General features: G+C 32.6%; 2 protein-coding genes across 2 annotated transcripts in view; both read left to right on the top strand.

Annotated features, from left to right (window-relative positions):
* Positions 1–15040, top strand: part of LOC134230479 (uncharacterized) — a 237853-nt gene that overhangs the window by 158721 nt on the left and 64092 nt on the right. The gene's annotated exons all lie outside the window — the stretch shown is intronic.
* On the top strand, positions 1079–13232 carry LOC134230475 (rRNA 2'-O-methyltransferase fibrillarin-like). Its single transcript, XM_062712304.1, has 10 exons — positions 1079–1172; positions 3251–3403; positions 3832–3852; positions 3970–4026; positions 4156–4250; positions 4461–4631; positions 5672–5804; positions 5886–5998; positions 6169–6314; positions 12958–13232. The coding sequence occupies exons 1-10, from the start codon at positions 1160–1162 to the stop codon at positions 12974–12976; spliced, it is 921 nt and encodes a 306-aa protein (XP_062568288.1). The 5' UTR covers positions 1079–1159; the 3' UTR covers positions 12977–13232.

A 15040-nucleotide genomic window follows, 5' to 3' on the forward strand; every position in this document is an offset into this window, starting at 1 on the left:
GGTTTATTATTTCAATGTAATTAACAACCGTTAAGGCACCCGACGATACATATTTTTCTGATATATAAAAAAGGATAACCCATACCTAATAATTTTAAGTATGGTAGTTTAATATTTTTATGAGAAAATATGTTACGCCGGGTGTCTGTGTCTAAAAGTCCGAAAAATTTAAAGACATGCGATTGTGACAGACAGATACACAAGCATCGCAAAACCAAATTTTCCCTCTCCCTCTTATAGAGCGTTATTAGAATACGATGCTTCTGCTATGGGAAGATGATGAAAAAATGGTCTTACTCCAATAAAACATGTATATTTCAAATCACAGGCACTTGTTTCTATAATAAACTTTTAACCCATAGTATAATGATTTGTTATACCATGGGTTAAAAATAAATACATGCATGCCCGTGTTTCAAATATATACGTACGATGCGACCGGAAACATAACATAATGAGGCCTAGATTTCTGAGAAAAGGGAAGGAATCGAGAAAGAAAGACCGTTACTACTAAAATATTGACTGAGGGGCACAACATTTATGAAAACTGCATTGATTCTTTAAAAGAATATATATCGATATTGTCAAGGTTTTTTTTAATGGGTTTTGTGGAATTAAAACTGGAAGTTGTGGTCAAATTTGTTTTAAGTCAGAGAAGACTTTTTCGACAAATTTGACGATGGAAAAAATAAATTGTTTATTTTTAACATTAACATTTTTATAAATTTTCATTCCAAGTGAAAAATTAAAAAAAAAAAAAAATCGACAGGGACGTAATAAATAAAGGGGGGTCCACACTTTTTTCCTCACATTAAATTTTACAACTGAAAATATTGATTGGTTTGCTTATCATTTTTTTTCCGTACAAGTTTTTTATTCCTCTGGCTACCCCCCCCCCCCCTCTTTTTCAAAGACTTTCAAAAAACTTGAATGGCTATGTGCCTTCAAGTACGTATTCTTATTTTCAAACACTGGATTTGGTGTAAAGTATGCCGAATTACATTGATATTCAACATCTAGTGTACGGGAAAATATTTAACAAGGAATAAATTTCTTTTCAGAAATACACTCGGGATTTGAAAAAACGGAAGTTTGGGAAGTGTGGCTTTATGGGAAATTTTAGAAAACTAAACACACGTGGGTAGCATTTTTCGAAAACATGGGAAGACCAGGTACTATCTTTCATTACAACAACTTCAATTTGATAGTTTAATTCTCTTGATATACTTATAAAAGAGCATGTATCAATTACAGTTTACTAGCTGTGGAGTGCCTTAAAATGAAAAAATATGCATATCATGATCATCCAAGCACACCAAAACAGTAATGAGTAAATGTTATTGTTAGAAGCTTAGAAAAATGTGATCTTCTAATGTCATTATTTTTAGAAATAAATTTAGCTTCCACTATGAAGCACAATATTTACACCTTTCTTTGTGACTGGGATACATTTTATTTGTCCCCGGTACCAAGAAGGCCGAAGTTCATCTTTTAATTTTCATGAAGAGATCACACATGTTCATCATCAATTCATCATGTCTGACAGTGATACAATTTTGGAAAGTTTTTTAACAGATTTGCAGTTTAATAAAATGTACCATAGGATTTGTGTCCAATGCAGGGAATCCTTTACTTATTCATACTAAAAAGTGTCTACCACAATCACAGGAACCCCTAGTTACTGAGTTTATAGAATAATCTAACTGTGTCTTGGGATAATCCCTCACCACAGTAAGAATACTTCCCATATACTCGCACTGTAGCAAAAAAATGCAGAATCGCTCCAAAACAATTTTGAAAAGTCCAAAAGTATTTGCACTGAAAATAACTTACAAATTAATAATCACAAACATTTATGAGGTTGTGTATGCCTTTAAACCTAAGGTATAATCCACATAAAGACGAAAATTCAACTATTTTTATGAACGTTTTTTCTCGCTTCAAATTTACATGTCATCATGTTTTAACCATATGTCACTGTTACAATTTGCAATACCTTTTTCACTCTCAGTCTATGCGAAAGTCACCGGACCGTCGGTTTTTACCGGTAAAATTTAGGTCGGGTCGGTAAAAAATTTCAGTATACAGGACCAAATATAAAAAAATTAGGCCAAATAAATCTAAATTAAGAGGTACACATGGTCAAATTCCCCACAAATATCCTTTATTTGACCAATTTAGTAGTAATACCTGATTAATTTTTATGTATTACAACCCTGTCATGGTTACAGACTACTAATTTTACCCCTATTTCATTGACCACTCAAGTAGTTCCAGTTTAAAAATAGAGGTTTCTCCTTAAAAATTCTTTGGGGCGTTTATGGAGTAGAAAGCGGTTATTTTTGGGCATAAATGGAAAGGAGAGGGTCTGAAAAAAATTATAAAAATGATATTAATGGGAAATTCTGCTTTTAAGCGCGTAGTAGGAAGGATGTAAAGAGGCCAATATTTACCCTTTCCTCGAAGAGAAAGTGAAAAAAGCAGGGTAGGGGTTATTTGCGATGCCATAAAAGGACTTGCAGACTATGAATGTTCCTGAGAACTTGGTAAATTTTTGGACTTGAAATGGTCTTACTCTGTGCCAAGTTTCAGGTAAGTTGAGCCGGTGTAATTTTTTAAAATATTTTTTATGTTATAAAGGAATGTATAGCAAAATAATTGGTAGTCTGTGTCCTCATGATCGTTTTTATTCTAATTTCGAATTTCCTCTGTCAATGATTAGAGATCTTTAGATAGCTCATACGTAGGTTTGGTTGGGAAAATATTTAGATAGCTCATATGTAGATTCAATTGGGAAATTATTTTCAAATGATCATTGAACTTGAGTAACCATAATTAATTGTTTCAGGAAAAAATAAATATGCATTGAAAGTGCATATTAAATTTCATAAAATCTTTGATACAGTGTTTGTTGTATAAGTCAAATATAAAGAAAAAAATGCATGCAATTGTATAAATAGATACCTTTTACAAAGAAAAGTTATGTAATATTTAACTTGTCTATTTCACTCTGAATTTATTTAAGGTTAAATATCACAGTGTGAATTAACCCCATCCCACCCACCCTCTCAATATTAGTATCATAATGATGTATGGATTTTAAAGGGGAGAAAAATTCAACTATTTTAAAAAATGGTTTGGTCTGGTAAAAATTTTATTTTTACCAGATTGTCACTGTAAAAATTTTAAACTTTTAGACTGCACTCTCTTGAATTTTGATATTTAAATTTGTAATGGACATTTTTTTCAGATTTCACACCGCGAGGCAGAGGAGGTGGTCGTGGTAGAGGAGGAGACAGAGGGGGGAGGGGAGGAAGAGGAGGCTTTGGGGGTCGAGGTGGTGGTGGCGGTAGAGGAGGCTTCGGAGGTCGAGGGGGTGGGGGCAGAGGCGGGAGAGGAGGAGGTATGTCTGTGATTGTGTAAAGTGTAATGATTTCTTTGTTATTCTTTACAATTTTGATATTTAGATATGTATATTTGAGGAGGAAAATGTGATGCAGGATGCAAAAAGATTTTCAATAAATATTTTAATTTTGTGGATATGTTTTTTATGGGCATTCTCTTTGTTAAAACTGTTTTATTGCAAGAAGGCTCGTTTATTTAATTGAAAACTGTTATGATTTTTTAAATGTAAAATTACTGGGTAAAAAAATTTTTTACTCAAAATATACATGTAATTTGTATGAAACTTAAATACTGAGCATATAATAACTAAATGGTTCCTGTATTTTCAGTAGCCCAAATCATGAATCCCAATACAAGATTTAGGAAAGAAGAACTTTTTATTTTTAATTTATGCACTTTTCATAATAAGATGTATTTTCTTTGCAGGAAGGGGAGGCAGAGGAGGGGGTATGTATACAAGATGTAAAATAAAATAGCTTTGAAAGAGGATAAAAGGGGATAAAATTATAACTTTGAATGTTTAATTGTGAGGAATAAAATTAATTGACACTTGATCATTTCTAGGTAGAGGAGGATTTAGGGGAGGGAAGAGTGTAGTGGTGGAGCCTCACAGACATGAAGGTAGGAATATTCTGTGTAAAGCATGGCAGTCAGTAGTCATCTTTATACTGGGAATTCAGAAGCATGGTCTGTTTTTCATTTATTGATATGAACAGCAGGCCTTGTATGATGATTAACTTCATATTTTAGGTGTATTCATTGCTCGAGGTAAAGAAGATGCCTTGGTTACATTAAATATGGTCCCTGGTGAAACAGTTTATGGAGAGAAAAAGATTGTCGTAGAGGTTTGTGTTAAAGAAACTTTTTTCATATCTGATGCATTAAATGAATCTAAAGGAATTTTCAAGCCAGAAATTATTGAAACTATGTTCCTTACCAAGCAGTGGAAGTAATTTCATATAATCCATGGGCTTATTTCTGGTTGATTATCCTTCTTAGGGCCAATATTTTTTGAAATTTAATGATTTCTGAAGCTCAAACTGTACTGATTTTAGGAAGGAGAGAAGAAGACAGAATACAGAGCCTGGAATCCCTTTAGATCAAAGTTAGCAGCGGCCATTTTAGGAGGTGTAGACAAAATATACATGAAACCAGGAGCCAAGGTCCTATACCTTGGGGCAGCTTCAGGGACCACTGTCAGTCATGTCTCAGATATTGTTGGACCAGTAAGTACAGAGTTCTCAGACTGACAGTTAAGTAATTACAGTTAAGTAATGCTACTAATCGATTATGATAAATGTGGTAAAAAGTTTAATTTTATTACCAAATCCAAGTGCAAAGAGCATAAAAGTAGTGATGAACGTTGAAAACAAGGTTTCCGTGTCTTGGCACATGATTAAATTGGGGGACAGGAAATGGTAATATTGCAAGGTTTTACTATACAAAGGAAAACATTAATCTTTGTTATAGTCTGACTTCTGGATAATTACTTTTAAAACTTGCAACTTAAATTTCTTTGCAACAAAATATGGGGTAAAATACCCATTGCATGGACTTTATAAAAAAAATAAATTCCCTTTCTGTTTCAATAGTCCTATATTGTTTAAAGTAAACAAAATATTATTTTTTAAAAAAAGAAATTTCAATTAACATTTTTGAATATTTTATGTAAGTAAAGTAAAAGTCTGACAGAAATCCAGTTTTAACTTTTGATAATCGATTATTAATCAATTATCTGCCGATTATTACCGATAATAACCTCTAATTACTATGATGTCAATGGCACCAATCTTATTGAACAATTGTTATATGTGCAACAAAAATGGGAAACATAATAAAATATTGATTAAATTAAATTAACCTCTAATTACACCAGAAGTGGAACCAGATGCCATGGAGGAGTAAACATCTCCTGGGTGTGTCAATATCACCGTGTAACAACCATCGTTCAAAAGAAAGCTCATTACAAAATGTTTTATTCACTTAGGAAATTTTTCTACTTCATATCACTTCATTGTATTAGGAAAGTTCATGTTCTTGTAAAATTGCAATTTTTACATGTAACATAAATTGTTTTGTATGTATGTGGAATGTGTACATCTGCTCTTGACAGCTCTGTTTGTGTCAGCTGTGTAGAGTACTCACCTTTGGACTATTTTCAACTGTGTCCTGCTTGAACATATATATGTCTTGCAAGCAGATTTTGTACAAAATATGGAACATTGAATAATACTAAAAACTTTGTTGCTGTATATGTAATTTACAGGAAGGTTTGGTGTATGCTGTAGAGTTTTCACACAGAAGTGGCAGAGATCTGATAAATGTGGCAAAGAAAAGGACAAATATCATCCCCATCATTGAAGATGCGCGACACCCTCACAAATACAGAATGCTTGTTGGTAAGGATTTATCAACAATTATAAAATTTTAAAATGTAAACCATACTTGATGGCATTTAATTATGATTGTACCTTATTTAGGTATGGTGGACACAATATTTGCTGATGTTGCACAACCTGATCAAGCCAGAATTGTAGCCATTAATGCACATCACTTCCTCAAAAACAATGGTCATATTGTAATCTCCATAAAGGTAAACGTCAAAACTTAAAGAGAACATTCATAAATTCTAATGAGATTAAGTTACGGTTACTTTGATTTTAGAATGACAGTAATGTAGTGTTATAATGGCAAACACTTGGGTATTATATGATTGTAAAAGAGTTACCTTTCTTGTATAGTTGTCATTTGTATTAACTACAGGCTAACTGTGTTGATTCCACTGCTGAACCTGAGGCTGTCTTTGCTGGAGAAATCAACAAACTAAAGGGGGAGAAAATCAAGCCCCAGGAACAGTTGACCCTGGAACCGTACGAGAGAGACCATGCCGTAGTGGTGGGCGTGTACAGGTGGGGAAGTAAAACATTATTTAAGGCCATCATTTACATTAATCAGTCATTTATGCACAAATGGTGGTGCCTCAACATGTACTTAATTTAATTAAAGTATTTTCAGGTTTTTCAAGCCCAATTTAATTAAAGTATTTTCAGGTTTTTCAAGCCCACTTGAGCTGTATGCGCAAGGAAATTTTCTGAACACCCTGCCTGGGGGGGCCATAAAACTTAGACGAGCTCACTTTTGATCTTGATCTCACTTTTCCACTATTAATTCCTTTGGAAAAAGTGAGACTGGGATCAAAAGTAAGCTTGTTTAAGTTTTATGGCACCCAGGCCCGTAGTCTTGCATCCATTTGTCTGTCTGTAAAGTTTTCACTTTTTCAACTTCTCAGGAACCAAGCCCCCAAAATAATAGATCATGATGTGTTAATTAAGTGAATTGAACATGGTCCTTTGACTGCTCAAATGGTAAAAAATTGCAAAATTGAAGTTGAAGTATTTATATCCAAGTTCATTTGCAAACTTTCCTTGTGACATCAAAATTTTTCTACGCAAAAAAAATGTAAACTTTGCTTTTTTTTTCGCCTGCGACGAATGTCGCGAAGCGAGACATAGCGACCATAGATTCCGTCGTCGTCGTCGTCGTCGAATAACTTTTGGTTAACCCAAATGTCAAAGTTTTATAAACTGCAATAACTTTACAAATTTTATTCAGTTTTTTGAAATTTGGACACAATATTCAGTATGGATAAAAATTTATATTGAAATATTTTTAAAAAAAAAATTCAAATTTTTCTGATTCTAATATATTTGGCACACAAGTTGACTGCAGTTTTTTCATAAATTTATGGTGAAGACCTATATTCCAGCAACTATAAGTTATAAGCATATAAATTTCAGTGGATACATATTTTTAATACTACTTTTCCAGAGTTTAGGTCATCTTGACTTTGGCACACATTTTTCTAAGATACATAAATCTGACTTTGGTTAAATTTTTGGTGGAGGCCATATGGGATTGCCATAACTCTATAACTTATAATGGCATGATAAAAAATTTGTCATTGTACAGGTTATAAGTAACCAACAACATAAATACCAGAATACACAGGTCATTTTGACCTACATTTATCCATGAATGACTTTGGTTAAATTGATAATGGAGGTTTTTTCAGCAAAAAAAACTTATAGTGGCATGATAGTTAGTCAGTGGATAATCATGGGTAACACACAAACACTGTACCAGAATTACACATCTTCAAAAACCTGAAAAATGTTAATGATGAGTGACTTTGCATAAATTTATGGTGGAGGTCCATATCTCAGCAACTATAACTTATAGTGGCATGATAATTTGTCAGTGGATACATCATGGGTAACCACAAACGCCTGTACCAGAATTAGGTAATGTTTGATCTACATTTTAATGATTAGTGACTTTATATTAAATTTATGGTGGAGGTCCATATCTCAGCAACTATAACTTATAGTGGCATGATAATTTGTCAGTCTACACATCATGGGTAACCAACAATATCAGTACCATAATTAGGTAATCTTCACCTACATTTTCTGCATGAATGACTTGATACATATACAGTGGATTTGATTTCAAAATGCAAGTTCAAATTATTGCGACTCATAACACGTTGCAATATTCGCAATAATAAAAACATCACAATAATTTGTGAATTTACAGGGTATATGTATATATATATAAATGCCAATATAATCGCCAAGGGATTAGATATTAAGTCAGCTGTTCCATTTCTTTATTATTGTATTTTTGAGTTATTCCTTCTGAAATGTCAATAAATGCTTCAGTTTATCAGACAATCATTTCTTACTAACCACAGCGACAGCAGGCGAGACACAGGGTTGCGGGCAACCCTTACGTACTTTTTTTTTTAGCTAAGAGCTTTCGGATAGTAAGGTGTCAGTCGTTCGTCCATCTAGCTGTCTGTATGTTCATCTCGAAATAATTTTTCAATAACTTGGCACCAAGTAAACTACACTAAGATACATAATTCTGTGTATCGTTTTTTTGATTTCGATGAACAGTATTGCCGTGGTTACTAAAACTAAAAATTTTATTGAAATATTTTTAAAATGCAACTTCTCCTACAGATTCGGTCTGATTCTAATATATCTTGGCACACACGTTGACTGCAGTAAGATACATAATTCTGTGTAACGGTTTTTGATTTCCTTGAACGATATTGCCATGGTTACTAAGCATATAAATTTCTTTGAAATATTTTTAATATGCTACTTTTCTTAAGTTTTGGTCTGATTTCAATATAACTTTGGCACACATGTAGACTACTCTAAGATACATAAATCTGAATATTGGTTTTTGATTTCGATGAATGCCATTATGGGATTGCCATAACTGGGTAACTTTTAGGTCGGGTTGGTAAAAAATTTCAGTATACAGGACCAATGTCCAATAAAAAATAAGGCCAAATAAAACTAAATAAAGAGGTACACATGGTCCAGTTTCCCACAAATATCCTTTATTTGACCAACTTAGCAGCAATACCTGATTCATTTTTATGTATTACAACCCTGTCATGATCGTTTTTATTGTAATTCGAATTTCCTCTGTCAAGGATTAGAGATCTTTCGACAGCTCATACGTAGATTTGGTTGGGAAAATATTTAGATAGCTCATACGTAGATTTGGTTGGGAAATTATTTTTCAATGATCATTGAACTTGAGTAACCATAATGAGTTGTTTTAAGAAAAATAAATATGCATATTAAATTTAAAAAATATTTGATACATTGTATGTTGTATAAGTCAAATATGAAGAAAAAAAGCATGCAATTGTACAAGTAGATATCTTTTACAAAGGAAAATTATAAATAGTTAACTTGTCCATTTCAGTCTGAATTTATTGAAGGTTAAATTTCACAGTGAGAATTAATCCCATCCCACCCACCCTCTCAATCTCAGTATCATAATGTATGGATTTATAGGGGAAAAAAGTCGGTCTGGTAAGAAATTTATTTTTACCAGACATTTTGTCCTGTAAAAATTTTAAACTTTCGCGTAGACTGAAATTGCAATAAATCTTGCAAATAAAAAGACCAAACCAATGATAATCTGTGTAAATTTATTGCTGTTGCAAAGTTTCAAGTTCAAATGCTATTTTTCATAAAATATATAGAAAAGCTAAAATCTTCTTCAGAGACTCATTTTACATAGAAATATATAGGAAAATTTTTTAAAAATTCTTTACAATATTTTCTTAAAATATAGCAAATCCATGATTGGTCACTATTCATTGTTATTCAATAAAAAGCCATTGAATGGCATGCTTTTCCAAAATTAGTACATGTATTATGTTCTTTGAATTTTTAGGTCACCTGAGTTACTCAGGTGACCTATTGCTATCCGTTTCCATTCGTCGTCATTAAGGGCGAAACGATTACACGTGTAAACGGCGACGTTGGGAAAATATTATATGCTCAAACGTTTACATTTGGTTGGGAAACGTTTACACGAAGGTCATTATCAATGTCTATGAGTAACCATAAAGTTTAACACAAACAAATTGTTTTATTATATAATTTAAAAAATATTTGATACGTCTTGTACCATTTGATAAGTCAAATATAAGAAAAAAACATATTGAATGAAAATATCTTTTAAAAGGAAAATTATAAATAGTTAACTTGTCCATTTCAGTTGCTATTTATTGAATGTTAAATTTCGACACTTGAAATATAAAACTTGATATGTTTTGATTAAATAAATATAATACATTTTTCACAAGTTTTGAAAAGTTTCAATACAGTCAGCAGGTCTTATTTTTACTTTTTTCTGTAAAAATTTTAAAAGATCCATCTTTACAATTATTTAAATCTACGTCAAAGTAAAAAACAAACCAAGCAATCTGTGTAAATTTATTGCTGTTGCAAAGTTTAATTTTTCAAATTCTTACGGTTAAATCACAATGACCAACAATAAATTTGTAATAACAACTCATACTTATATTAAAGTTAAAGAATTGATTATTAAATTTAAGGACATCAACACTATTCATTGTTATTCCCTGAAAATATTGAATGGCATGCTTTTCCAAAATTAGTACATGTATTATGTTCTTTACTTTTATCACCGAGTTAAACGTTGACAAAATTGCTAAACGTTTCACCCTTCGTCGTCATGCATCGTGTGTTGTGTGTTGTCTGTCGTGCGTCGTGTGTTAACATTTGAACATTTTCAGCTTCTTCTCTGAAACCACAGAACCAATTTCAACCAAATTTGTTATACAGCATCCATTGAACAAAAATTGTGAATTTTATGGTTCCCGCCCCCCTGGGGCCTGAGGGGTTGGGCCAAAACCCCTAAAATTAATGAAATCTTTAAAAATCTCCTTCTTTACTTCTGGACATTAGGCAGTCAAACTGTTGGCATGAATGCAATGAGCATTGAGTCCTCTACCAAAATTGTGAAATTCATGTTCCCAAGGGTCAGGGGTTGTAGTGCTAGGGCGGGGCTATATTGAATATATAGTGAAAATGCATTATTTCTTTGAAAATCTTCTTCTCTGCTTTTGGGTATTAAATAAACTAAATAAGTTTATAGATATGTTGAGCAAGAGTGCCTCCACCAAAATTGTGAATTTTATAGCCCCAGGGTCAAGGGCTCTGGTTTTTGGGCCGGGGCTCTATTGATGATGTAGTGAAAATGCATTAATTTTCTGAAAATCTTCTTCTCTGCTCCTAGGTATTGAATAAATTAAGTACATAGTTATGATGAGCAAGAATGACTCTACCAGAATGTGAATTTTATGGCCCAATTGTCAGGGGTTCTGGTGTCAGGGTGTAGCTCTATTGATTATATTGAGAAAATGTACTAATTCTTTGAAAATCTTCTTATCTGCTCCTAGGTATTAAATGAATTAACTAACTACATAGTTACGAGGGGTGATCAAAAAGTTCGCAAACTAATTGAATAACTTCCATACAAGAAACAATATTTGGTTTTAATGTTGATTATATTTTAAATTGATCCTCCCCGATTTTAATGCACATCAACCATCGTTCTGCGCATGCGCGAATCACGTGATATTGGCGGTCACGTGACCCCCTCCGTAGCGTTCTGTCACAAAAGTTGAAAGATTTTTCCGCGTTTTATATTTCTTTCCATGTGAGTTAATTTTTATGACAAGAACACTTCATTTGTCAGAAATGGTCATATCTCGGCAACAGAATGGGTGGATAATAACATCCTTTCCAAAAATAAGCATGGCGACTATTAAAACACAAATCTTCTGTCTCAGGAGATACCTTTATTCAAGGTGGATAGAGAATGGGTGCATCCTTTTTATCATGTCTAATATGTTTAAAATCTAAAGTAAACGATATCTTAGATATTTAATACTTATATCATTGTTCAAATATTCAACTATTTTTCAAAGTGCTAGTTGGAGGTCTTTGATAGCAAATTGCTTAATTAAAAATACATATCTTTTCAAACTTGCTTTCACTGCGCAAGATGACAAGTATCATTTTTAACCATCAGCCTTCCTTCACTAAAACGATTAATCCAATCATTAATTGAATTTATAGGAACTCATTTATCTCTATAAACTGTGTACTTATTATATGATACTGCAGAGGGATTTCTAAGATATTGCAATAAATTGTACAGTCGTTTGTTGAACGAGTTCGACTGAGACAACCATTTTTCGTCATAAGTGACCTAAATAGTGACGTCATTTTCACATTGTGACGTCACAAACAAGGAGAGAAACTTTATTCAGCATATGCTATTTATAGACCTTGTGTATGGCAAAATTGGCTATGTGTGTACCGAATTTCATTCTAATCTGAATTGTGGTTTTGTAGATATAGAGATAGTTTGCAAACTTTTTGATCACCCCTCATATAATGAGCAAGAATGCCTCTACCAAAATTATGAATTTCATGGCCCCAGGATCAGGGGTTCTGGTGTTAGGGCGGGGCTCTATAATGATTTTATAGTGAAAATATATTACATTTTTGAAAATTTTTTTCTCTGCTTCTGGGTAAAAAGTAAATGAACTACCTATATAGTTATGATGTGCAAGGGCTCTTCTTCCAGAAATGTGAATTTCAAGGCCCCTGGGTTAGGGATACTTTGGGGGGGGGGGGGGTATTCTACATATATATTGAAAATGAATTGTTTGAAATCTGCTCCTCGGTATTAATCAAAAAAAAATTTATAAGCAAGTGTACCTTTTCAAATATTGTGCAATGTGTGGACCTAGGGTCAGGGGTTCGTGTGTGGTAGGGGCACTTATGATTATTGCTAAATATTGCTGATTGGCTGAAATGCATTTTTTGTTCCCCTACCCTGCCAATGGGTATTAAGTAACCAAATTAAGCAATAATATTGCTAAGTATATAGTTATGATTAGCAATGGTGCCTCTTTCAAAATTGTGAATTGCATCTAGAGTAAAACATGAACCAAATTTAATCATTTGAAAGTTGTTGCATGATGCTCAGGTGACATATAAGGCCCATGGGCCTCTTGTTTTGAAAGACTGTAATTTTTTCAGCTATAGGCAGTTTGTAAAAAGAAACTTAGTGTGTAAATTGTACCCTATGTACCAATATTTTGGGTTTGATGGAATAATTTTAACCATTATTTATTTTTAGACCACCTCCAAAGAAATGATCCATGAATGTGTTTGGACTACATTCTGTTAAAATTTACTCCTCATGTGTTCATAGGATGATGAACTGGTTTTCGAAGTCCAGGAATGGAACTTTAGCAGTGATTAGTATCAATAAGGATACCAATGACATTTATTAAAAATGTACTCGCATGTGAATGTGAAGGTTTTATTATAAAAGCTTATTTGTGTATCATGTTCATGATTTTATATGATGAAAATGTTTTGCAAATGGTGTACATAAACTCATGTATGATATATGCTTTTGTTTTATATGAAGACATTTCTTGAAACACCGAGAGATAATAAGTAGTCAAAGAATGGTTTGCTTATATGCCAAATAAATGGTTGAACCATAGGCATCATAAAAACAAATTGACATCTAAAATTGCTTTGAACAGTTTTTAGCTGGACTTTGCTTTCAGCAAAGTCCTGGCTATAGGCATCTGATTGACTGCTATAAATAAATATAGTATAATATGAATATAATATATACTATGAATAGCACAGTAAACAAAAACCAAACAACATCAAAGCAGACGCTTCCGATAAACAAAATAGTCCCATTGCGAGAAGATATTCAAACAAATATTTTTAACATCCCAATCGTTGGAAAAGTTAATGATCAATATTTTTGCTTGAGAATTAAAGTGAAAGAAAATAAGATATTTGCTTTATTGGGATAATCGTGATCATATAACAATTTGTGCACATACGCTGCTAAATGCATATTGTAGCGAACTATTTTCAATAGCGCGGGATTTTCGGATGGTTGAAATTGCTGAAGTATTTCATGTTTCATATCGTTTTCATCGATGTTACGTTAGTGGTTATGTTCAGTTTTGATTTTTAGCAAATTAATAGTATAGTGAATTGGAATTTTAAGAATTAACATGCGTGAAGTCAATTGACAATGTACATGTATCAATGTTTTTACAGGTAGTTGACGATAAAAGTAGTTTGTTTGAAACTAAAAGAAAGTCTATAAAATACAAGTGTGCATTATTTTAACTATTCCAAGACTGAATTTTTAAATTATTAGAAAAAATGCTTATTGAATAGAAAATATGCGAGCATTTCTTGGAAATATTAATAATTAAAGTTTAAAATCATTACGTATCTTGGGGTTTGGGCTGTTAATTTTAATTAATGGTATACAGGATATTGTTTTAAAATCATAATCATACAAAATCTACCTGTTAAAAATCAATGGCCAAAAGGAAAAAAAAATAGATATGTACTCATTTCAGGTCAGACAATATACTCGAGCAATTAAAGCACGGCTTTCAGTTCTTTCAATACTTTGATAATTTAATCTTTCTTTGTTTCACTCTATTTGGGTCTCAGTTGTGGACATTTGTAAATATTCTGTTATAAAAACCTCCCGATCCAACTGATATAAAAACAAATCAAAACAAGAAGTTGATGGAACGAGATTTTGAAAAGGTACGCTAGTTTTGATTTCATCTACCGTAAGGTCGTCTCCTTTGAAGTCCAATCGGCCATGATAACGTTACATATGTATTTACGGGCGGCTGTGCAATGCATATTTAATTCTCCAAATTAGATACTTGTTGTATAATGTTGTTTTTTGTTGATGATATCGCAATGGATTCTATTATCTGATGACGACGTTGTGCGCATGTCCACGGGCAGTACGCTACTCCGTTAATCATCACCGCCGTGTACTTACATAACCATAACAGTTCTCATCTAAGATAAATTAATTCAGTACATTACTACATTATGTCTTTTATTTTCTATGCTTATTTTTGCGAAATGTTGTATTTCATATTTCCTTTTTTTCTGGACCCCTAGAAGGCGCTGCAAACTGCATATTCCTGTGCACGTCCACTAACTTACGAGATGAAAGAGTACTTCAAAGTTTTCTCGGCAGGTGAAATAAATTAAGGTATTCCAACCCCTAATACTTTTGAATATCCATTACTTACAAAATACTAGAAAACAAAATTTTATGAAAAAGAAACAGTTTATCTCAACAGCACGAGCAGATAATAGGTCAATGGATACTACGAGTTGTAGAACTTTTTTGAATATTAGTTCTA

Source organism: Saccostrea cucullata, unplaced genomic scaffold (assembly GCF_032062105.1).
Source record: "Saccostrea cucullata isolate Sc308-1 unplaced genomic scaffold, CSIRO_AGI_Scuc_v1 ctg51, whole genome shotgun sequence".
Taxonomy (NCBI): Eukaryota; Metazoa; Mollusca; class Bivalvia; order Ostreida; family Ostreidae; genus Saccostrea; species Saccostrea cuccullata.

Excerpts from the sequence above, each read along its gene's own strand:
- LOC134230475 (XM_062712304.1), top strand. Across the intron at positions 4,027-4,155 it reads GGAGCCTCACAGACATGAAG|GTGTATTCATTGCTCGAGGT; the intron begins GTAGGAATATTC and ends TTCATATTTTAG. Across the intron at positions 5,805-5,885 it reads CAAATACAGAATGCTTGTTG|GTATGGTGGACACAATATTT; the intron begins GTAAGGATTTAT and ends TACCTTATTTAG.